The sequence below is a fragment of the Meriones unguiculatus genome, chromosome 4 (genome assembly GCF_030254825.1).
Source record: "Meriones unguiculatus strain TT.TT164.6M chromosome 4, Bangor_MerUng_6.1, whole genome shotgun sequence".
NCBI lineage: Eukaryota > Metazoa > Chordata > Mammalia > Rodentia > Muridae > Meriones > Meriones unguiculatus.
The window spans coordinates 77,045,843-77,070,913 of NC_083352.1; the positions used below are offsets into that span (position 1 = coordinate 77,045,843).

At 46.0% G+C, this 25,071-nt stretch overlaps 1 protein-coding gene across 1 annotated transcript in view; it reads right to left on the minus strand.

The window, feature by feature from the left end:
- Positions 1–17,414, minus strand: part of Ywhag (tyrosine 3-monooxygenase/tryptophan 5-monooxygenase activation protein gamma) — a 26,039-nt gene extending 8,625 nt beyond the window's left edge. The window contains exon 1 of the mRNA XM_021649338.2: positions 17,092–17,414. Coding sequence (XP_021505013.1) covers positions 17,092–17,178 — 87 coding nt within the window. The 5' untranslated portion in view covers positions 17,179–17,414. The remainder of the gene's footprint in view (positions 1–17,091) is intronic.
- Between the last annotated feature and the right edge of the window lie 7,657 nt (positions 17,415–25,071).

The window sequence follows — 25,071 nt, forward strand, 5'->3', positions numbered from 1 at the left end:
AACTAAAACTTGAGAGATGTTGAGAGATGCATAACTGAAGAACCCTACACTCGAACAGTGCAGAAAGGGTTAACAGGACAGCTTTGCCACTGCTATCTTTAGAAAGGCCTGTTGTAAGGCTGACCCTTGGCTGGCATTTGAGCACTTGGATCTCTGGAAGGTTCTCAACACCCGTAGGGTAAGGATGATTCAAGGTCTCTAAAGCGCCTACACAAACTACCTGGTTTAGGCTCTACTCTATCCAACCGTCCTGGGTGCTGGGTTAGGGGCCCCTAAATACCTAAGGCACTAGGTCTTCGGAGGACCTCCCTGGTAGGCACTGGTCCTTCATCTGTCTGGCTGAACAGCATTCTATGAGATGCCCCTGAAAGCCTGGGCCCGGTCAACTTTCACCACAATCAATCTTAGCCATGAGCTGACTGGTGTAACCTTGGGAACCCCCAACACAAGTTTATCCAAGAAATCATTAGGCAATACACCCTTTAAGATCTGATGAGCAAGAGCCAGGCACATTGGCACATAACAGTAATCCCAACACTCAGGGAGGCAAAGGCAGGTGGATTGCTTGAGTTTGGGGCTAGCATGGTCTACAAAGGACAATCAAGGCTACACACAGAAACCCTGTCTCAGAAAAAGGAAAGAAAAAATAAAAGGAAGGAAGGAAGAAAGGAAGGAAAAAGAAAAGAAAAGAAAGAAAAAGAAAAGAAAGGAAGGATGGATGAATGGATCTGCTGAGCATCCAGGAGCAGTGGCACACGCCTATAATCCCAGCACTCAGGGAGGCAGAGGCAGGCAGATCTCTGTGAGTTCAAGGCCAGCCTGGTCTACAAAGTATTATAGGAAAGCCAGGGCAACACAGAGAAACCCTGCCTCAAAACACATAAACAAACAAATAAGATCTGATGAGCTGGCACTCAGTAATGGAAGGAAGATCAGGGGGCTATGTCTCAAAATAGTGTGACAATACTTAGTGAACATCAGGGATTGGCCATACTGCTCTGCACTGAGGCCATGAATGTTTTGTGTGGTGGGCTCCAATGCTCAGGTTCCCCAGAAGTGTGGCAGTTTTTGTCCCTTTTGTTGTTGTTTGAGAAAAGATCATTCATGTAGCACAGGCTATCCTCCACCCTCTACATCTCAAGTGTCAGTGTGGACCACCAGGCTTGGCTCAATAAGCTTGTCTCCTTAAGGCAACACAACAACCTGGGAAGCTTGTAGGTTCCAGCTGGACAATCACAAGCAGCCCTGGGTTTTGCTAACAGCTATCACACTGGGTAAATATGACAAAAGGGAAACATCAGGGCGGGGGGAGAAGGGTAAAAATCCTACAAGAGTCATGAGACATCTGTGGCATATTCAGGGCCAAGGTCAAGATCTCTCTCAGAGGGGTTGAAACTGAGCTGGAACCCACAGCTTTGTAACAGCCACCAAGTTCTTTCTAAAACCACCCAGCAAAGTGGGCAATTACTAAACTCACTTTACAGGTGTGACTCAGTGAGAATCAAGTGCCACCCTCCCGACTTTAATCTTGTGTTCTGCACGAAGAGCATCGGACAACACAGACCTTATCGCACATCAGAGAAAGAGGCAGCTAACACAGTTAATCCAACAATTCCGAAGTTCAGCCAGAGGTAGGCATGGTGGTGAACTCCTGTGATACTAGTATTCAGGAGGCAGAAGCAGGATAAGTCCCAAACCACCCCAGGACCACATACAAGACCGTCCGTTTCAGATATTTTTTCTAAGTACAGAGAGATGGCATGGCAGTTTAAAGTGTTCACTGTTCTTGCAGAGGATCTGAATCTGGCTCCCAGAAGCACTGTACCTGCAGCTTTGGAGAATCCAACTCCCTTTCCTAGCTTCCAAGGGCTCCTGCATGAACCCCACAAGCCCACATTCTTTTAGAAGTGGGTACAGTTAGCCCACATTTGGCGTCTTGTAGACACTCTCAGAGGCGACAGCTGCATGCCTGGGTTCCTTATGGTTCTGACTTTATAATCAGAAGTTGCTTCCTCACTCAACGGGAACTCTTCTGACTTAGTGTTATTCCTCAAAATGAGGAACACAAAGCTGGTGTGTGGCACAGGCTCGTTAAAATCAGCATGAAATTGGGAGCTGCAGGTACTCAGGGTGAGCCTGGACTACATAATACCCTATCTTAAAACAATAGGGCAAGACACTGTAGCACACAGCTTTAAGCCCAGCACACGGGAGGCAGAGGCTAGTCTGAAACTCTCCTGGTCTATAGTGAGTACCAGGACAGTCTGTCTACTTAAAGAAATCCCGTCTCCAAAAAAAGGGACAGTATGGTACTTGACAGCTGGCTCAGCAGTGAAAAGCGCTTGTGGCTTTTCCCAAAGACCAGTTGGGTTCTCAGCACCCAGGTCAGACAGTTCAGTTTGCCAACCCCGGCTCTGGAGATAATGCCTGGCCTCCAAGGGCACCTATCTACACTCAGACACATAACCCAATAACAATAAATCTTGAAAAGAAATCAAACATGTTCATGCTAGTGGCATGTGTAACGGAGGCCAGTGATCAACTATGGATCTTTAACTTTTCACAAATGTCTGAGACACCATTTCTCACTGAAGCTAAACCTCACAGAATGGGCAAAACTAGCTGGCCAGGAAGTTCCAGAGAGCCACCTGCCACTGACTGCCTGGGGCTAGAATTACAGACAGGTGCCACCACCTGTCTTTTCATAGGGGTACTACAAACTGAGGTTCTCATGTTGGCATGGGCTCTGTCCCCAGCCCCCACTGGCTTCTGCTGGGAGAAGGTCATGTGTGCTACCACACATCTACCAATGCAGAGGACATTAAAGACAAACCCTTCTTTAAAAAGGAGCAAAAACACTTCAGGCTTCCAGCCCCCAAGAGACAATCTGACTCCCTCGGCAGACAGCTCTCTGCAGCTGCAGGCCTCTGGACCACCCTGCTTCTCATCAGTGCCCAATTCACATGTGAATCACCTGACTCCTAACAGGCACCTGCCAATGTCTGTGGGGTAAAGCATCCACACCAGATGAGTCTAGCCCACAGTGTTTGTGGGCCACAAACACATGCAGGCACAACACCCACATAGAACACCTTTTTAAATGAAAATGGGGGTCAGCTTCTTACACCCTGCAAGCTCGGCCTGTTTGCCCGGCCCACCTGCAGCTGCTGAGGAAGTAGCTCCTTGCTACCATAGGGAGAGGAAGAGAGCCCAGCCAGCCTGGTTGAGGCAGCCTACACCAGCTATGCCCCATGTCCAGGAATCCTGTTGGCCTGGCTGTGAAAAAACTTTCTTCCAAAAATTAGGTAAGCCTAAATTGGTTAAAACATCGTTAACCACAGCTGCACGGAGTCTCCCCCTCCTGCCTTTGCTCTCTGCTCCTTCAGTATCAATGCCCTCTTCAACTCCAGCCCTTCTTGTGCTTTGCTTTTTGGGAGTTTTGCCTTGTTGAAGAAGTCACCCTCAAACAAAGTAAAAAAATAAATGCAATAAAACTGTGTGAGCTTCCAGACTGATGACTGGGGCATAGTCAAGGATGACAATGAACTCCTAATCTTCCTGCCTCCTCCTCCCCAATGCTGCAGGTGCCCCAGAAGAATGTGACCCCCCCAACTAGGACATTGCACCCTATCAGAACCCCACACACCCTGTGCCTCAGAAGACTCTCTTCTGAGTCCTCCTCTCAATCCTTATGGCTTCCAAGGCACATGCGCACACAGAGACAGCCAACCCTCACCTCCGCGCCTCTGTTATGTTTGGAGTAAGCAGATGAGGCCAGAGACAGCTCAGCGGGTAACCTGATGACCATCCCCAAGTGGAAAGGGAAGTCCGGCAGGCTATCCTGTCCTCCACAGGCCCCACTGCTCAGACATACCATCGCTGCAACGGTATGTCTTGCACACCTTTCAGGAAGTAAATACATTGTTAAAAACTTAGCTGGGGACCTGGCATGCTAATACACCCCTCTAATCACAGCACCAGTCAGGGAGGCAGAGACAAGGCCAGCCAGAGCTATACAGAAAGACCCTGTCTCTAAAAAACAAACAAGAAACCTTAGCTGGGTACAGTGGCACACACTTTTAATCCCAGTACTAGGAAGGTGAGTGGTGGATCTCTGTGCACACAGGACTGGCCTGGGATACATAGTGCCACACTACTTCAAACAAGGCTACAGGCTCACCATTCCCATCCTTCCCGTGCTCCACTGAGTATCTTCCCTGTTTCGTACCTACTGGCTTCTGGGGGAAAGGGCAGTCTCCTCCATCTTACATTGTGATTCACTGGTGCTCAGGATAAGCAGCAGCAGCTTAGCATGCATAGGGGTCAATCTCCAGAAAAAAGCTTCATTAGCCATACTCTCCTCTTCCCCACTGCTAGTGCGGTTTCTGGGTCTTCATTCAGCACCTTCTACCACGTCAACTCTCCATCATCCCACCTCAATTCCTAATTCCTTCAGTTATGTATCAAGACACTGACTCAGGTCTTAGACCAGCCTGAAGATCTGAGGGGCCCCACCAATTCTTCTAGAGGGTCCTGGGGCTCAAAGCCAGAACAGCACACAGAACAACTACACAGAGTAGTCCACCTGGTAGACAGTGTCTGTAGAATGCAAGAAGGGCATGGTGGGGCATGGCTATAATCCCAGCACAAAGGGCACGGTGGAGGCAGGAAGAGTGTAAATTCAAGACCATCCCTAATTAAACAGTGAGTTCAAACCAATGCAGGATCTTGAACATGGACATGCTATGGCCAGATGCAACCACAGGGCTACACTTCCAACCCCGGTGTTTATATCACCTTTGCACTATTCTAGGGGCCTCTCATGCAGCCATCTAACTTGTGCCAATTTTCAAAAAATGTTCCTCAAACTGACCACATATCTCAGCCCTTCCCCATCATCCTCCAGCCATCCATTTCTCATCCAGGCACTTAACCCTTTAATTCCATTCCCATTAATTCCTCCCTACCCCATACTTTCTATTCGCTCATTTTTCTAGACCTTTTTGTTCTGCCCTTTTCTTAAAAAGATTATCTTATTCTGCCTATATTCCAGAATTGGGCATGAGATCTCACTATATATACATGGCTGTGAGCCACCATGTGGTTGCTGGGAATTGAACTCAGGACTTTTGGAAGAACAACCTGTGTTCTTCTGAGCCATCTCTCCAATCCCATTCTTCCTGTTTTTAAAGACTGGTTTCTCTGTGTAGCCCCAAACTTGCTCTGTACAGTAGGCTGGGTTCTAACTCACAGATCTGCCTGCCTCTGCCTCCCAAGTGCTGGAGTTAAGATTGGGAACTACCACTGCCCAGCTTCATTAATGATTTCAAACAGCTGTCTTAAATCATCCTAAACTGAGAAATGTACGCTACAGCCTATAAATGTTTACTGAAATAGGGTCTATGTCACCAGGGCTAACCTGGAACTCACACCCCCCTGGCCTCAACCTACTGAATTACACAAGCTTGTACCACTATCTAACTCAATAGCTATACAACAACAGAGACTCTCCCTCATGAGCTGACATTAACCACGTCAGTCTCACGGCTTGCTCTTCTCTCAGCTGCTCAGGGCCTGGAGTGCAGGATTCCCTGGATGCTGCCTCCAGTGATAACGGACTGTCCCTCTATACCCCGAACTACCAACCCTGCCAAACACTATCCAGGTATTCACCACTTCATCTAAAAAAGCCGCTGAAAAGAAATAGATTTTTACTCTACCCCTTTGATAGTCCATAAACACCCAAAACATGTCTTACTACACATGAACACCTTGTTTGAGGCAGGGTCTATTTGATTTTATCTGAGGGGGGAGCTCCTTCATTTTTCTCCTGGCTAGCTGGAGAAACTGCCAATTTCTGGATACCCTGTGCCTTCCACATCGCCTCAGGAGCACTAGAGTTACAAATGGGCAGTACCACACCAGGCTCTGGGTGGCTCTAGAAATTTTGATTTCAAGCATTTCCCCACTGACTGTCTCAGCCTATCTGCTGTTTTTTAAAGACCAGGGCTCACTCGCTAGATTACCCAGGCTGGTCAACACCCTGAACTCAAGCAATTCTTTTGCGTTGGCGTCCTGAGGGGCAGGTCTATGGTGTGTGTGTACCAAAAGGTGTCACTTCCTCCCAGATCCACTGCTTTCCGGTGACGTGCTTCCACTTTGGTGTCTGGCATCCATTCCATCCTTTTTGGCAATATCTCCAAGACTGACAGCAAAACCATAGCACTTACCTTCTCATTCTAGAAAGAGCATATTGAATCAAGGGGTCAATGGCAGTTAGGAAAACAATCTTGACACTCAAACAGAACAGTCCTGCTATCATTTAAACCTTACCTACACAGCAGTCACAAGGTTAAAAAAATAAAAAATGAGAAGAATCTTTCATGTGTCTACAATGGAGTAGATGCCTGTATCAATAAACACATCGACTAGGTAAGGCAGCACAAACTTACAATTCCAACACTTGGAAGACTGGGGTAGAACAATGAAATGTATGGCCAGCCTGGGCTACCTAGTGAGATCCTATTAGAAGGAAAAATGTAAGAAGCCCAGTTCGGTGCTACAAGCCTAAAATCCCAGCACACACAAGAGAGGCAGAACCTGAGTTCACCCCCCAAAACTATGTACCACACACCTAAATAAGAAGATGTCAATGAAAAGCGAGTTTTTTGTTTTTGTTCTTTTTCAGGTCAGGGCTTCTCTGTGTAGCCCTGGCTGTCCTGAAAGTCACTCTATAGACCAGGCTGGCCTCAGACTTACAGAGACCTGCCTGCCTCTGCCTTAGTGCAGAGTGCTGGGATTAAAGGCATGTGCTGCCACCACCAGGCTAAAATTTGAATCTTAATATATCACAATAATTGCACATTTGTCCTTCCCCGATAAATAAACCCAGTTCTTACTCTGTAAAATTATATACACATGATGTGGGTCATTTGTGGAAAATATTTAAATGGTCAGTTCCCATTGTGGGAGGGAAGACAATTTATGTAGCACACGGAAGCCAAACACTTTTAGAGTTCCAGAGGACTGGGGCTCATACAAACTGCTGCCTACTGACAGGCAAAAATTACTTACAGCACTGGGGAGACACTTAGTGGGCAAAAGGCTTTCAGGGCACACATGGAAAGACAGATGTGGTGGCACAAACCAGGAAATGCTAACACCAGGGATGAGACTGACAGAGTTCGAGGGTTTACTGGCCAGTCGATCTAGCCTATCAGACCCTTGGGGGGAAGAAGAGGGGCCAGCAAGACAGCTTAGTAGGTAAGGGAGCCTGCCACCAAGGCTGACAACTGGACTTGAATTCCTAGTACCCACTCAGTGGAAAAGAGAACCAACTCTTTTAAGTTGTTCTGTGCCACGCCTCACACTCCCCTACAAACACAAATAAGTAAATGCAATAAAATTAAAATATTGACAATAGGGTAGAAAAAATAATAATGAATGAAGAACAATCAAAGATTCCAGACTTCAACCTCTGGGGCGTGTGACATACACTCACACAAGCTAGGCAGGCAACAGTGCAAAAAAAAAAAAAAAAAAAAAAAAGGAAAATGTTCCTGATGTGACTTGATGTGCTGGGGGGGGTTAGTGAGGGGGCCCTTTTCTGAGGACAAGAGATGGGGAGAAGGAGGGACTGGGAGAAGAGGGAGGGGGCGATGATCAGGATGTAAAGTGAATAAATAAACTATAACATAAATGAAAATTTCAGAAAGAGACAAACACATTTGATTATCCTGATTCACTGCGAATGGCAATATATCTGTTGTCTTTGTATAGAAAACTTAATAATAAATAAACAAAATGGACTTAAAACAGTCTCTAAATCAACTAGGTGGTAGCTTTTCTACTAGAGTTAAAAGAACAGAATTTCTCCTTAAGAAAAGGCAGAAGCCAAGCATAGTGGTACATGCTTTTAATCCCAGTTTTTCCAAGGCTGAGGCAGGTAGATCTCTAAATTCAAGGCTATCTTGGCATACATGAGACCCTGTCTCAAAAAGAAAAGGCAAGAATAGGGACAGAGGAGCCCCCATCCAGAACAGAGATCTTACCCACCGGTGGGCTCATCACTTGGCACCACCATCTCCACCCACACAGATTCCCAGTCCCCCATAAGACTAGAAGTGATGGTTAAGCATTTCTTTAACACCGGGGGAGTAAATTATCTACCATCTGGATTTAATAGCCTAAGGGGAAAAAAACCATACACTTTCAAGGTTGCCCAATTTGAGCGTGAAGATAACGTTGGTTAATTTGAGCATCTGTGGCAAATAAAGGGTAATTTTAAATAGTCAAAAACCCATCTTCCAAAATGGTAAATAATCCCACAGGGGACCAGGAGAGCAGCAAAGTAGACACAGATTGCCAGTATGTTGCAAAGCAGTGAGCTGGTGTCTGTGTGTGTGTGTGGGGGGGGGGGGTGTTGCAGTTTATTATACTATCAGACCTTAATTTGTTTAAAAGTCACCATTAAAGAAGTGGGGATGCAGAAAAGGGCAAAAAAGGAGGTGCAGCAACTCCCCTCATATAATGTACCACACACACACTCCCCTCTACAACCTCAGTTTTCCCGTACAAAGCACAGACGACCATTCTAGACCATTCTCAACTTATTTTTGTGGTACTGACACTGAATCCAGGGTTTCACAAGGGAAGTATCCATAACTGAGCTACACCACCAGCCCTTTTAGTCTGAGACAAGGCCTTACTTAGTTCCCTAGACTGACCTAGATCTTCCTACCTCAGGCTGCTAGGGTTAAAGGCATGTGCCACCACAGCACACATGTGGAGGTCAAAGAGCAATTTGCCAGAAATTCTCTCCTTCCTCCATGAGGGTTCTAGGGATTGACCAGATTGTCAGGTTTGTAGCAAGTGGCCTTTCCTGCTTAGCCACCCATGGGTAACAAATCAAAACAAAACCCCCAGTAGGCTTGAATGTCTACAATCCAAGATGGAAGACAGAAGAAGGATGAGGACATTTGAGTCATCCTTGGCTGCAGTGTTCAAGTTCCTGGCCAGCCTGAGCTACACAAACATCCTATCTTAAAGTAGAACTTTAAAAATCGCTGTGCCTGGTGACACAAGCTTTAACCCTACTACTCAGAGGCAGGTGGCTCTCTGAGTCCAAGACCAGCCTGATCTACAGAGTTCCAGGATAGCTAGGGCTACAAAGTGACCTGTCTCAATTAAAACAGAAGAGAATTACAAAGTCTTTGACCAACCTGAACACAACTGAAGCAACCTAGTTTGTTTGTTTGTTTTTTTGGTTTCTGTATAGTCCTGGCTCTCACTCTGTAGACCAGGCTGGCCTCAAACTAAGAAATCTACCTGCCTCTGCCTCCCGAGTGCTGGGATTAAAGGCCTGTGCCACCACCGCTGGGCTTAATCTAAGCTGATTTGGATATACCAGGTACTTACAACTTTGAGTATGTGTACATATACACATATACACTAACAATTATTTTCCCAGTACTTGCACTTTGGGGTCTGTATGTGAATGTCATGTTTGTAAGTCTTCAGTTTTTCACTTAAATATGTGTGTTTGTGAACATGTGAGTGTTCCCTATGTGTGCAGCCAAAGGTCAGAAGAGGGCATAGCAGGACCCCCCACCGCAGGAGCTGTAGTTACAGGAATCAAGAGATGCCTATGGTGGGGGATGGTACCCTTGAAGGGAAGCAAATACTCTAACCACTGAGCCACCTGTGCAGCCTCCATTCTCGATCACCACCCCAGAACTCAAAAGGCTGAGACAGAAAGCCTTTGGGACAACCTGGGCTACATACTATTGGGGGGGGAGGGGTCCTGTTGAAATAGCTCAGCATCTAAAGGTGCCTGCCGCCAAGTATGCCAACCATGGTGTACGGAGACGACCAACACATTATTCTCTGACCTAAACACATATTTTCTCAATATAAACTAGTCACAATGTATTCACAGTAATTTTACACATAAAACTAAAGCCTGGATGATAAATGTAAAAGAAACAAAGACTGAAGGTGCAGTGAGGGATACAGCTCTTGCCTGGCATGTACAAACTCTACATGCAAACCCTACTACTGCAAGGGGTAAAGGGCCAAGATACCCTGTAATAAGCTGGGCAGTGATAGCACACACCTTTAATCCCAGCACTGGGGAGGCAGAGCCAGGCAGATTTCTGAGTTTGAGGCCAGCCTGCTGTTCCAGAAGACCTGAATTCAGTTCTTACCAATTATGTCAGGTGCCTCACAACTACCTGTAATTCTAGTAACGGGGACCTGACATTTTCTTAGTTCTGCAGGTATTGGAGTCACAAGCACAGATTCACACATATGTACACATAATTCAAAAATAAATAGTTTACCAGGGTGCCTGTGTACTCCAAAGGAACGAGGCTGCCCCAGACAAGTTTGGGGCCAGCCTGAGCAGTGCAGGAGGATCCAGTCTTTAAGGGAGTGGGAGGGGAGAGGGCTCAGTAGTAGAGTGGGTGAGGAGCAGGTAAACACTGGCATTCACCTGCTAGCAACACCAGAAGAAAAACCCAACTTGGGCTTCCGCATCCTCAAAGGAAAAGCACCACAGGCGCATCTCCTAGATGGCTGTTTAAACACATGGTACGTGAGTACCACATCACATCTGCTTTTAGAAAGATGAAGATACCACGATGATTTTTCATGATTTCAAAAAAAAAAAAAAAAAAAAAAGTTCTATAGCCTGGGCTGAGAATGGCTGAGTTCACAGAAGGCCCAGTTGGCATACAGAAGCTCCTGCTTCCATCCCCACCACTGCACAGGCATGGTATACAGTCCTGTAGTCCCAGAACGCAGGAGGTAGAGGCAGAACTGCCAAGTTCAGGATTATCCTCAGCTATAAAAGTATGAGGTCAGCCTGGCTTCATTAGACCATCTAAAAAAAAAAAAAAAAAAAAAGCCAGATAATGCTGGAAAAATGCCACCTGGCTGCTCCAGATCCAGGGTATCCACACTCTCTTCTGGTCCCTGAAGGCATGTGTAAGCATGTGTTGCATATATATACATACCAGAATGAGCACACACACAAAGAAAATAAAATCTATATATCTGAAAACATCCTGGGCCTTCACGGTGGTACTTGCAATCCTGGTACTAGGGAGGCAGAAATAGGAGGGTCAGACATTCAGATCACCCTAAGTCACAGGTAAGTAAAATGTCAGCCTGGCCTACATGAGACCATGTCAACATGCGGGGAGGAAAAAGATACGATGCTTTCTCCTCTTTACCAATTCACAAGTAAAGCTGATGCTACATGCACACCGGAGGCCTTGGAATCAGGTGAGATGCTGGTCTATTTACCTTCTACCAGCTCCTGGCAAAGGAGAGCTGGATATGGTGGAGTATTTGTACTGGACTACACAGTATCATGCCAGCAAGGACTGGTCTACAGGTACCTACCAATCAATCAAATCAATCCAGGCAGCTTACTGCCTAGTCTAATGTTCCCGTGCAAACTAGAAGAAAAAAGGGCTAGGCCTGGTGACACACATGCCTTTAATGCCAGAAGCAAAGAGACCTGACAAGGCCAGCCAGTATGGCCTACAAAGCAAGATTCAGGAGAGCCAGCATTGCATTGAGAGACCCCATCTTGAAAAAAAAAAAGGGAATGGAGCCTGGTGATAACAGAGTTCAAGGCAAGCCTGGGCAACTGGCCTCAAAAACAGCAAGAGGGCTGAGCATGCACTCAGATGTAGCACCTGGCTGGTATGCAGGACCTCAGCTCAGTCCGCAGGATGACAAGCAAGAATAAAGGTGTTGGGAGTCCACATGCAGATAATGTTTAAAGTCTGTATTTGTTGCTTTTGTAATCATAGGACCCACTGAGCGTGACGAGACAGGGTGGCCACGCCAGCACTCCAGATCCCTGAGAAGCCTACGGCCAGGACCAGACTAACTACAGTGAGTTGTTAATCAGCATAGGCTGCCTGATGATGAGACCTGTCTTTAAAATAAAAACAAAAACCAACTCTCTCTCTTCAGGGGGCTGGAGAGATGGCTCAGTGGTTAAGCATACTTTGGGGCTGTTAACTCCAGATTAAGAAGAATGCAATGGTTCTGGCCTCTGTGGGCACCTGAGCTCACATGCACATACCCAGATATATATAAATAAATAAAACAAAAATGTTTTTTTTAAAAAGCCAACCAGATAATAGTTTCATAATCAAAATAACCAATATGGAATTTGAGGGGGAAAGCTACGAAAGGAAAGACATGAGACAGCTGTACATAGCTTATAGCTTAAAATGGTGGGAAAGGCAGCACCTCTACAGTGGGACCATAAAGGATGCCCAACACATTATGGACAATAATTTATATGAACAATTCTGCTAGGCACCTCTAACAGTATCACAAGTTTGTGGGTCAGTCGCCTTGGCTACAGTGACACACAGTCTCAAAAGCAAATAAAATCAGACTATTAAAAGGAGGGTTGGAGATGTAGCTGAGCGCTTGTCTAGCATGCACACTGCCCTGGGCAGCGTCCCTAGCACCGGAGAGGTGGAGACAGGAGACCCTCAGCTACATAGCAAGTTTGAAGCCAGCCTGGCCTACATATGGCCCTGTCTCTGAACTAATTAAAAACTAATAGGGCCAGAAAGATGCTCACTGATTGAGAGCAACTGCTGCTTTCACTGGACTTGGGTCAGTTCCCAGCACCTACAGGATGGCTCACAGCTATCTGACTCCAGTGCCAGGACACCTGATGCCCTCTTCTGACCTTCGCAGGCACTGCACTGCAAAACTCACAGAAAAAACACACAGAAAAAGCTTTGCTTTTTTCCTTCCATGTTTCTCAAGAATCTGGTAAGAATACAGAATCAGATGGACAGCTAGAAAAAGGTCAGTGTAGCTGCAAGTGGGTGAGAAGGGGAAGAAACACTCTCCTTAGCTCCTCAGCCAGTTACATGCTGGCAACCAAGAAACACTGAGTATCTCCCAACTAGACGCCAGGCTTCAAGAGCTCACCAGGCTCAATCAGTGCCTGGGGCGTGCTCATGAGGGACCTACTACCACACAGCGGGGAAGTCATTCACAAGAGCCAGCCTTGGGCTGTGTAAGAACACCAGCCATGTTTCCACAACCTCCAAGAGGCTTAACAGTTTCCTCAGATTTCAGATGAATTACTCTTGTTTGTTTAGGTGAACGTCATACTGCTTTTAAGTCCTGTGCTCTTTAAATGGAAATACAAACAAACAACAAAAAAAAACTCCAGTATGTATCAGTTGGGTGTGGTGTTTCAGTCCTGTAATCCCAGCACTTGGGAGACAAGGGGGCTGAATGAAACAGGCGGACCTCTGAGTTCAAACTCAGTGCGGTCTCCAGTGAGAACCTGTCTCAAAAACAAAAACAAAAAATCATCTTCTTCCTTCTTTTCAATAATATAGAATTAGGCTTCATAAATGACAGCCTCTGAAGTATTAGACTTGGGATCCGGCTGCTGGGGTCTGCCTTTAATCAGAGCATAACGTATATGCGACATCTTTTATCTCAAAGAATTCAGGAGGCATATGAAGATTCTTGTTTGTCAATTATCTGCATGTGCGGGGGCACTTAGAGGCTGATGAGATGGCTCAGCAGGTACAGATGTTCGTTGCCAAGCCTAGCAACCTGTGTTCAATCCCCAGACCTACACGGTGAAGACAGAACCGATTCATTCCTGTAATCTGTCCTCTGGCTTACACACACATGCTGGTAATTCTTAAAGAGAGAAAGGAAAAAGAATTTAATCTTCGTTTCAGCATTGTGAAGGATGAGAAACACTTATGCTCTCCCCACCCAAAGGAGAGCAGCCTAACCACGTGACTAAGAAAACTGCCAGAGCCCCACCTCAGAGAACCTGGAAAGGGTCATTACTCCATTAGGGATAAGGGCTATCAACCTGGCTCCTGGAAGAACCAGCAGAGATTAAGGGTTTTAAAACCCAGTGATCCCACCAGGAAGACCTGCTTATGTAACTATGGCAGCCTTTAGCACTGTTAAGAGTTAACAGTTAACCCCAGTTAAGAGTGCCTAACCCATAACTCCAAGGACATGAGCAGTCCAGAACCTGTTCTCCCACCTGGAGGCAATTACCAGGAGCCTGCTCAGGATAGGAACTTCTTAGGAGGCTATTGAAAGCCAAAGACTGGATGGCCCAGTGGTCTCCACCTCCGCCCAAGGGGATGTATGTGTTTCAAGATCCCTAGCAGATGCCTGAAATTTCAACTAATTCCAAACACTGCATCTCATACATACCTGTAACACATTTAATCTCTAAAACAGGCAAAGAGAGTAATAGCTGATAATAAAATAGAACAATTATAACAGACTGTAACAGAGGTTGAGGGCTTTATTACATTTTCCTCATTTTGGACCATGACTGGCCAAAGGGAAGTAAGGACAGAAATGGAAAATGTGGATGAAGTGCAGCTGTGATAACAGCTCGCAAGCTGGAGCCATGTAGACACTGTGCTTCAACGAAAGAGTACCCATTTATCTCAAATGATCTAGCTCTCCCACTTCAGAATACAGCCCCACAATGACCTCTATCCTATTCACCCACACGCATGGCTATGCCTGGATTCCAACTGTGGTATTCCCAGAACAATTTTTCTCGATACAACAAGATCCTAATTCCCTTCATCATCAAAGGTTCAGCTGACAGCAGAACACAACGGGAGCAGTGAGGGCTTAAGTCTCTTTCTTCATGCTAAGTTTTCAAATGATGACTGTTGAAATTTTCTAGGGCTGAGATCTGAATTCAGGGAGACTCTCACATGCAAGGTGAGACAAGACTACACGAGTTACCGACTATTTTCCTCACTGTTTCAAATATGTATTGTGTGAAAGCTGAGGATGAGAGGCAGGTTTCCTCAAAACCACAGCAAATAGGTTTGAGAAACCTTTTTTTTTTAAAGTCTTTATTTTACAAATGGTTCTTCCTTCTGAAGCACTGTCAGCAAGCATAAGCAGAGACGCAAGTGGAGTAGAGCACACCTTCTCACATCTAGATGAGAAACATTTTGTGCTGGGCTCTCACTCCCGCACAGCTATTGCTGATGGGCAGCAGAAAGCCATTTTTTAAGGTTATTCTAAAAACCTGTTTCCTTGAGAAGACCCTAAAGGCACACACCCCACCTCTTCACTATGAAACAGAGCCATCCTTACTTAGAAACCCCTTCATTTCCTCATTGCTGTTTTTTTTTTTTAAATAAGTGAGATGAATGCTTAAAAATATGAAAGTACCCTATAAACTTTTGATCACGGAAGTTTAAGGTAAATGGGTTTGTCTAGAAGTGCCGCCCTGGCGTGTGTTCGAAGGAAAATACTACAATTTTTATTTTGGGGACCAAGGCCTATCTAGTAGAAGATGAAGTGTCCACTGCCACCTGGCTTATCGGCTCATTTCTGCATTACCTTGGACAAATGCCATCTGAAAACTCCCTACCAGCCCTTAGGTGCATTGCAGCCTCTGTGTCATTGTGTGACATCACTGGGTTGCTATGGATATAGGTGCGAGGTCACTCACTCTCCTGTAGAACTAGAAATAGGGGAAAATTAGAGGCTAAATATCATGAATCGAAGACATTTCCAACATTAGTGACCTACCGGAAGTCCAACTTGTATTTTTTAATCGTTAAATCCTTATAAAAAGGCAACTGTAACCCACTAATACAACAGTGTCTCTGGTGTTAAAACCAATTTTTTTTATAAGATGAAAATAAAATCTGTAGCTAATTTAATTTGGAAGGGATAAGCACCTGATCTTTTGAAAACCAAGAAAAAAAACATTAATATCTAACATGCCAGGCACACTCCAGTATCCACTTCACGGAGATGCATTTAACAGCCTTTGTTACATAAGATAGGAAGTTAAATATTAAGGGAGTGGGGAAACCCAATTATTAATTTTTCAACTGAATTTTGCAATATTTAGCACTTTCCCCTCCTTGTCTGGAAAACTGGTCCCCAACTCATTAATAAATGAGTGTTACTGACAAAATGCTGCAACTAGGTAGGGTTTTGCATCTCAGTCAAAAATGCGTCAGTATTCTCATCAGAATGAGGATGTATTAGATCAGAGGAAAAATAGCCTCAGATGCATTTAACAAAAATAAATAAATAAAAATAAAAGACTTTTGCCCCTTTAAAATAACTCCTCCCAGCCTCCACCCAGTCTAGGCTCTCTGCAATATGACAAATGCAGAATCTTCTGGAATGACTTGATACTGCCTCCCACCACCGCTTTGTTTGCAGTATCAGATCAGAAAAAAATTTTTTACACTTATAGGAATTTCTGCAGACTCGTGCCTGCATTCAAAAGAGAAACCGCATATGTCACAAATTGAATTAGTCAGTTAATGTTCAAAGGAATTGTATTTAACCCTTTAAAATGAAAAATGAAGATGGCATATAGAGGACCAAGAATGGGAATGCCAGCGAACACTAATCCCTCCCTTCCTCAAAGCCAGAGGACCTGCTTTGGGGACTGGGTAAAGGGAGGCCTTTTGTTAAGGAAAAAACGTGAACAAGGTGGTTTCGATTTTACACCACTGAGGATTTTTTTGGGGGGTGGGGATCTACATATCTTCTTCTCGAAATGTCTTTAAAGAACGTCTCAGGGGTGTAGGGGGAAGATGGTGTGTGTCGGGGGGCGTTGGAGTGGGGAGGCGGAAAACTGGGAGACCTGCTGAGTGAATGGGAAAGGCGCCGCCCAGACACCAGGGAGAGAGAAAGAGGAACCGCATCCATGCGGTCCCCCCGCCCCCACGCCTAAGCGGGAGGAGGGGAAGTGGGGCACAAAGGATGCGCACGGCCCCCAACTCAGGTCCCCTGGACACTCAGGGTCACAGAGAGACCCCCACGGCAGAGTCCAGCCACGCGAGACCCCGCCCCAGCTCCGAACTCGGAGAGGCTGGGAAAGAGGCCGCGTCACCACTCGGGTGCATGAGCGGCTTACTAGGACCCATCCCCAATCCCTCCAAGGAGATGGAGAGGTGACCGTGCAGGCAGCAGGCGACATGCCCCTGGGCATGCCTTCCGGCCGAGGATCTAGGCACGGGGAGCGGCCGGGGCGAGGCAGGGGGGAGGGGAGGAGACACTCACGTTCTTCATGGCCGCGGCCATATCGTCGTAGCGCTCCGCCTGCTCGGCCAGCCGGGCTTTCTGCACCAGTTGCTCGCGGTCCACCATCTTCGCAGGGCTGAAGAGGGTCGGCTGGAAAGAAGGAAACCAAAGACCGCCTTGAAGGGCTTTAGGGAAAGAGAGGCGCGGCTTGGAGCCCGTGTGCCGGCGGGACCGACCGACGAAGCAAGGTGTTGAAGCGAGGACGAGGAGGCGGCACGAGCTGCGACCGCGGGACCAGGCGCAAGAAGGCTGCGGCTCCGCTGCGTGCCGCGGGCGGACAACCCCCTGCGGTCCCGCCCACACGGGTGACGTAAAGCCGCCTCCTGCTCGCGCATGCGCGCGCCCCGCCCGACCCTGCCCTTCCTGGGCTTCTCCCCTGTGGGAACGTCGGCTGTGGCTGCTCGCGCTTTCCTCGGCGTCTCCCCAATTCTTCGCTGCTCCCTAATGTGTCCCTCTCTTCACTTCACCCTAAGTCCTCAACTTAGCCAAACCCCCTCCCCTCGCCCCCTGAAGGTTCTATATTTGCATAGCCTCTGGCGTGTGAACTCCTGGGAGTTGTAGTTTGACCCGCTGCAAACTGACGGGCACCGCAGACCAAGGACAAAGGGGCGGTGGAAACTACATCTCCCAGAGGGCGTAACGCGCAGGCAGAGGCGGACCGGGTAGGGGGTAGGGTCTAAACCCGGGGCCGCTAGGGACCCCTTGCTGGGATGCATCCTGCGCTAGTCTAGGCGTTTGCTGATTCACGGTCCAGCCCCATGGCCTCTGGGCAGTTGGGAGGAGAGAAAAGGCCAAGGCCTCAGTTTTTCTGTATCTCTGAAACTGAAGTAACTGGTCATGGTTGGGGGGTGGGGGAACGCACGAGTATAGAGTAGGCAAGAGAAGTGAAGACACCGTAAATCCGAACTCCCCAACCACCACCTTCAAAAGGGTGAGCCTGCCCTAGAGATGGCTGCGTGAATGATGCAACCTTTGTTAAACTGTCTCACATACCAAGGTTGCAGTTTCCAGTGATGTTTCCACTTTGACATCGGGCTTGACTGGATGAAATCATGGAATAACAGCTACCGGGCATATTGCTTATTTTCCCTAAATGATGAAGCTCTGTGCAGACTGACCCTGGGGCTCTCTGCAGTGAAGGCACTGAACATTCAATTCAGCTGAACCGACGCCCGCTTAAGCTCACATCCCCGCCCCTATAGTTTTGACTGCCTATTTTATTTTCGTTGTTTTTATGGATTGTTTTGTTTCAAACAGTCTCACAGCGCTCAAGATGGCCTCGAACTCCTTATATAACTAAATCTGGCCCTGAATTCCTCCAGACCCAAGTTCTGGAGTTTTAGCCACGTACCAACACAAGGATCTCGACTGCCTATTTTATTTGCTTCATCTGTTCAACATGTCGAGCACCTCCCCTGTTCCAGTGACTGTGTACAGCGGGACACAACAATAGACAAAACACTCCGCTCAAGAAAATAGGAGAGAACTGTTACGTTTCAAACCAGGACAAACAGCTGAGGTGCCCATTTAACATATCAAGGTAGACCCGGCCCCCAGATTCCTCTAACAGCCCTAAGGCCCTACCTGTTACAAGGTATGGCTAACACAGCCAGCCCTCTACCCTGAGCTTTCCAGCTCGCGGGCTGGGCGGCTCTTTCCCCCAGAGGCTTTTCCATATAAAATGCAAACATTTTGGTTACCCGCCTGTAGCGATAATTTCAGTTTCTTTAAAACACACAGAAAGGGGCTGGAGAGATGGCTCCACGGTTAAGAGCAATGTCTGTTCTTCTAAAGGTCCTGAGTTCAATTCCCAGCAACCACATGGTGGCTCATAACTATCTGTAATGAGTTCTGGTGCCCTCTTCTGGTGTGTAGGCTCACGTGAAAGCAGAGCACTGTATACATAATAAATAAACAAATCTTTAAAAATCGGAAGACATGAAGCGGGGCACAGTGGCACACGCCTGAAATCCCAGCACTTAGGGAGGCAGAGGCAGGCAGATCTATGTGAGTTCAAGGCCAGCCTGGTCTACAAAGTGAGTCCAGGACAGCCAAGGCCACACAGAGAAACTCCGTCTCGAAAAAAAAAAAAATTTTTTTTTTTAAAAGGCTAGACAGATACAGATACCTGTCTCAAAAATCCAAATGATGGTTTGGGGAAATGGCTTGTTATTTAAGAGTACCGGCTACACTTCTCTAGGTCCTGGGTTCAACTTCTAGCTCCCACATAGTGGCTCACAACTGTGTGTAACTCCAGGTCTAAGGGATCTGACACCAACTTCTGACCTCCATGGGCACAAGTCATGCACACTGTGCACAGATATAAATGCAGACATGACACCTATATAACTAAAATAAAATTAAAGATTAAAAAAATCAATCCAAAAAGAGGGCTAGCAAGATGGCTCAGTGGGTAAGGGTGTTCGCCACAAACCTGACGTCCAGAGTTCAATCCCAGCGACCCCAGCGTGGTAAAAGGAGAGAACTGATCCCAATAAGTTGTCCTCTGACCCCCCCCCAAAACAGTGCACGTGCCCCTTCATACACACACAAAACAACAAAAACACAGAAAGAAAAAGTAAAAAAGGAACGGAAAATGAAAAAGAATGACTGAGATGAGTGAGTAAATGAATACAGTTTACGGGGGACTGCTCTAGCAATCGTGGAAGGAACAGACCAAACTGAGAGACATTCTAGAAACAGTACTGCTCTCTACCGTCTCCTGCACAGGATATGGCCTGGTCTCTTATCATGTCGCCAGGCAATAGGCCCTGGTGTAAAAAATAAATAAATAAATAAAATTCAACTCTTCCTACTTCTTCTGGCTCTACAGAAGGCTCCTCCTAGTCTCCGAGTCTCTCCTCTTCCCTGCAGACCCTGATCCGGTCTGAGCATCCTGAGTGTTATTAAACATGCCAATAAATGAAGTGCCGTGGTGTATAGCCTGAGTATAATACATGAGTTGGGAGGTGCAGCCAGGAAAATCTGGAGTTCAAGGCAAATGTGAGCTACACAGTGAGACCTTGTCTCAGAAGAGAATTAATTAGTTAATGAATTTAAGGACATCTAGAGACCTGGACCTTATCTCAAAGTAAAAAAGTTTTGTTTTTAATTTGTTTCTTTTTTGAGATGGTCTGCTCTTCAACTCTCTATGTAGCCCCAAGCTGGCCTTGAACTCCTGATCCTTCTCATTACTCCACCTCCCAAACACTGGATTAAAGACCTTTACCATCAAGACAGGCTTCAAAGAGAAGAAAATAAGGGGTAGAGGGGAGCAGGAGTAGAACTGGGTGAGACAGCTCAGTGGTTAAGGGCTCTTGAGGAGAAAGCTCAGCAATCTCAGTTCCATCACAGGACCCACTTAAAGGTGGAGGGAAAGAACCCAGTCCACAGGAGTCTCTTCTAGCTGAGTGCAATGGTAAGCATGATCAACCAGCGCTCAGGAGGCAGAGGCAGGCAGATCGATGTGAGTTCAAGGCCAGCCTGGTCTACAAAGCAAGTCAAGGACAGCCAGGGCTACACAGAGAAACCCTGTCTCAAAAAAAACCAAAGAAGTAAAGAATTTAAAAACTGTCTTCTGACCTCCACATGCCCCCCATGCACATATGCTTAAGAGTGTGTGGGTGTGCATGGACACATGTTCACAAGTGTCCATAGACAAACGTACTCATGCACTCTCACACATATACTCATACACTATTAAATAAAAATAAATCATTTAAAAAAGGACAGTCGGCTCAGCAGTTAAGAACACCAGCTGCTCTTCCAGGGGACCCATGTTCAATTCCCAGCACCCACATGGCAGCTCACAACTGTCCGTAATCCAGCTCTAGGGGATTCAACACCCTCACACAGCTATATTTACAGGCAAAATGCTAATGCACATAGAATAAAAATAAATCATTTAAAAGTTGAAAAAAAAAAAAGACAACTGTGTGGTGGCACACATTTTAATGTTAGCATCCGTAGGACACAGGCTTCCTGTAAGTTCAAGGCCAGCCTGGTTTACACAGTGAGTTCCAGACCAGCTAAGGCTACAATGAGAGAACCTGTGTAAAACAAACAAACAAAAATGCCAGGTGTGACAGTGTACACCTGTAATCCCAGCACTGGTGGAGTCAGAGGCAGCTGGATCTTTGAGTTCAAGGCCAGACTGATCTACAAAGTGAGTCCAGGACAGCCAAGGATACACTAAGAAACCCTGTCTCAAAAAAACAAAAACAAAAAACATGTCAGTGAGAAGGACCTTGGACTCCTGATCCTCCTGTCTCTGTCTCCCAAGTGCAAGGATTACAGATATGAACCACCACATCTGGTTTATGCAGTGCTGGGGCTTGAACCCAGGGCCTCATGCATGCTAGGCAAGCACTCCATGGCTGAGCTACAACATCCCATTGAGCTCTGCCCCTGAGCCCTTTCCCCATTTTTCAGACAAGAAGGCAGAGACACAGAGAGGCTATGTGAAATTCATACAGACATTGACTAGCTGAGTGTAAAAGGAAAGCCAAGCAGCCTCCTGGGCTAATGCAGCACACACCCACCCGTGCTCCCTCTCTGAGGCCTGATCTCTACTGGCATCTTTCAGAAAAAGGGGGAGGAGCCGCCGTGGCTGTGCAGACTGATCCGTCACAAGCATATCCTTCACCCTTCTTCAGCACTGCATCTTCTCTGGCTGAGTTGGCAGACAGGCAGGCCAGCCAGGAAAATCAGTGGCCTGCAGTTCCCCTGCTGCTGGCTCCTTCCTGAGGCTGGAGATATCCCTGGATCAGTGCAGAAGATGACAGTGGCATTGGCAGCAGCATCTTGGAGGACCTACCAATAATATATCCATCCTGTGCACTGAGACTGCTGTCAACGTCCCTTCCTTAACATGGACAGACTGAAGTAGGGGCAGGAAACACCATGGTTCAGATGCAAAGAGTGATGGGAGAATCGCAGTAGTCATCCTTTACAGTAAGTCCTAGAGCAGCAGGAAGGGCCTGTGCTGAGAGGCAGGACTCAAATATTAAGACCCTGACTTTGTCACTAGATGACCTTGGGCAAGTGTTAGAGGTTGGTCTATATTCTACAGATAAATAAATTATATAAAGATAGATATGTCTTCAAAAACATCAGAGACCTACAGAATATGGTATTTAGAAATATTTTTATTATTTTAAAGATTCTTTGACGAGACATGTCATCTCCTGGCAGCACCCAGACTACCTCAAAGATGAAGAACATCGAAGAACCTCTGAATGAAGATGGCTTCAAATATGGCAAACCAGCCCTCCCCTTCCCCCGCCCCCCCCCCCGTAAAGAAAATGACCTGGTTTCACGACAGACAAAATTCTGCCTAAAATGGGAAAGCTTAAATGCAGACCAACGCAACTGCCAAACTCTGCCAAGACAGGGTAAACAAGTCCTAAATAGTTCCTGCTTCACATATATGTCTGTCAAATATACTGAGCCAGAAGGCTGAAGATGGTGCTCCAACATTATAGAGCGTTCTGGATGGTTGTTTAAGCAGCAAACTATCTCTGTCAATTTTCTATTTTTTTGGAAGTTGGTAGCATGTTCTTCCTATTTATTTAAGAATTGATTTTATTCCTTCTCAAGTCTCTGATGAGGTTGAAGACCAGATAGTCATAGCATTATAATTAGCTTAATTGCTTAGGAATTAAAAAGATGTTTTAGGTCTAAATAGATGTTTTTAGGTTGATAGATACAAACTATAAAATTACTTAGGTACAAAACCTTAGACCCTTATAGATAGAAGAGATATTTTCTTCAAGATTGCCAAATACATTTACACTAGACATTATATTTGTAAACCTTAGCTATTGGTTTTTATAATTGTTTTGTAATTATTCTTACTATATAAAAATGGCCTTTTAGTTAGACAGAAAAGGAGAATTGTTGGAGGTTGGTCTGATGCTAATTACTGGCCCTCAAGATCTGGCCACTGCCTGCAGATCCACCCATCCTTGTTTGTGTAAACCTGCCTAAAACAGTATTCCTGATTGGCTCATTAAATGACATAGACCTGGGCAAGGCAGAATGGGGTAGGCATGGCTAGGAACCTGGGCTTTTGAAGACCGAAGAATCACGAGAATCACGGGACAGAGGGATGGGAAGAGAGGAGAAAGGAGGACACCAGGATGGGTTAGGTGGAGAAGGAAACACAGACCTGAGGAGAAAAGACTCCAAGAATGCTGTGAAAAGGCCCAGAGGAAGAGTATAAGCAATTACCATGGGATTATGCATGAAAGGTAGTCCAACTGAGGAGGATTACGACGGATGGCATTGGATTGGGGCTGGGAGATGGATGGTGAGGATACTGAGGCAGTATAAGTGAAATATCTGCCCGGCCCAAGGTAAATAAGACAATTATAAATCTAACAGGTGTCTGTGTCTTATTATTTCTAATAGCAGGTTAAATAATACCACGCAATAATCTTAGAGCTAATAATAAACATTATATAGCCCAACATTCGTTTTTTTGTTTTGTTTTGTTTTGTTTTTTTAGCAACAACAGGGAAGTACGCTATCTCTTTGGGTTTTAGATTGTGACGCTATAAAAGAAATTGGATGTATAACTATTTTTATATGTGAGTATGTCTGTATATCTGTTTTTGTGTGTACAGGTACATGTCTATGGGCCAGAAGACAAAGTTGGGTGTCATCTTCAGGAATGCCATTCACCTTTAAGACAGCATTGGCCTAGAGCCCACCGCTAAGCCTACACTGTCTGGATAACAAGCAGCTCTCTACCTCCTAGTGCTGGGACAGCAAGCATACACAACCACACCTAGTATTTTTATATGGGTGCTGGGGATTGAACTCACGTCGTTGTGCTTGCAAGGCACGCCCTTCATCAAATGAGCCATCTTCTCAACCCAGACAAATGCTTCCTAAGATATTCTATTATAGTAGGATGTGATAATACATACCTCAACACTCAGGAAGCCACCCTGGTCTACATAGTGAGTTCCGAGCTGGCCAGGGTGACACAGTGAGACTCTGTCTTTAAGAACAAAACAAATGTTCTAGGATCTGGAGAGATGATTCAGTGTTAAAAGAACTAGATGTTCTTCAAGAGTTCCCGGGTTGGGCTCTCAGCACCCAAAACACAGAAATAAGTGGAATGTGGTGGCACATGCCTTTAATTCCAGCACTTGGGGAGGTAGAGGCAGGTGGATTCTGTGAATTCAAGGCCATCCTGGTCTACTGAGTGATTCAAGGACAGCCAGGGCCACACAGGGAAACCCTGTCTCAAAAACAAAACAAACAAACAAACAAAAAGAATGTGTTTTTGTTTTAATCCCAGGTGTGCGATGTGGGGCTGCTTTGGACTGTCCGCAGCAGCTGACTATGATTTGCCTCATGCTCTAGCAGAAGCAGGGTTTTGCCAGATGCAGATAGTTTCTTCGATTGTGTGACATTTGGAATTCTGGGAACTTTTCAGAGAGTGTATAACTGCTAGAGTGCCACAGGTGCGTAGTTGTTAATCATTTAGGGAGGCTGGTTGCGGTTTGTTAGTAGCTGTGGTTAAAGAAGAAAAAACAGAAGGAAAGAAATTAGATTCAGGGACTTTCCTAATTTCTTCCACCCCTCTATCCTTGTTTCTCTCCTATCTAATGTTAGGGGGTGAAATTGGGGGGGAATAAAGAGTGGGAAAAAGAAAAACTCACAAAGTAGCAAAGGTCAGCTACACACATAAATAGAAGGTAAATAAAATATAAAGATATTTCACTCTATTTGGTGTGTTGGAGCACATCTTTAATTCCAGCACTCGAGAAGCAGAGGCAGAGATATCCAGATCTGTAAGGTCCAGTTAACCAAGGCTACATAGTGAGACTGTCTAAAAATTTAAGAGGTATTCAATTCGAGGTGGCTCTCGTGAAGGCAGCTAGCGTGAGGCTGGGAGCGCAGGGCACGTATTTCTCTGGGCTGCCCAGACTAGCGAACAAAACAGTC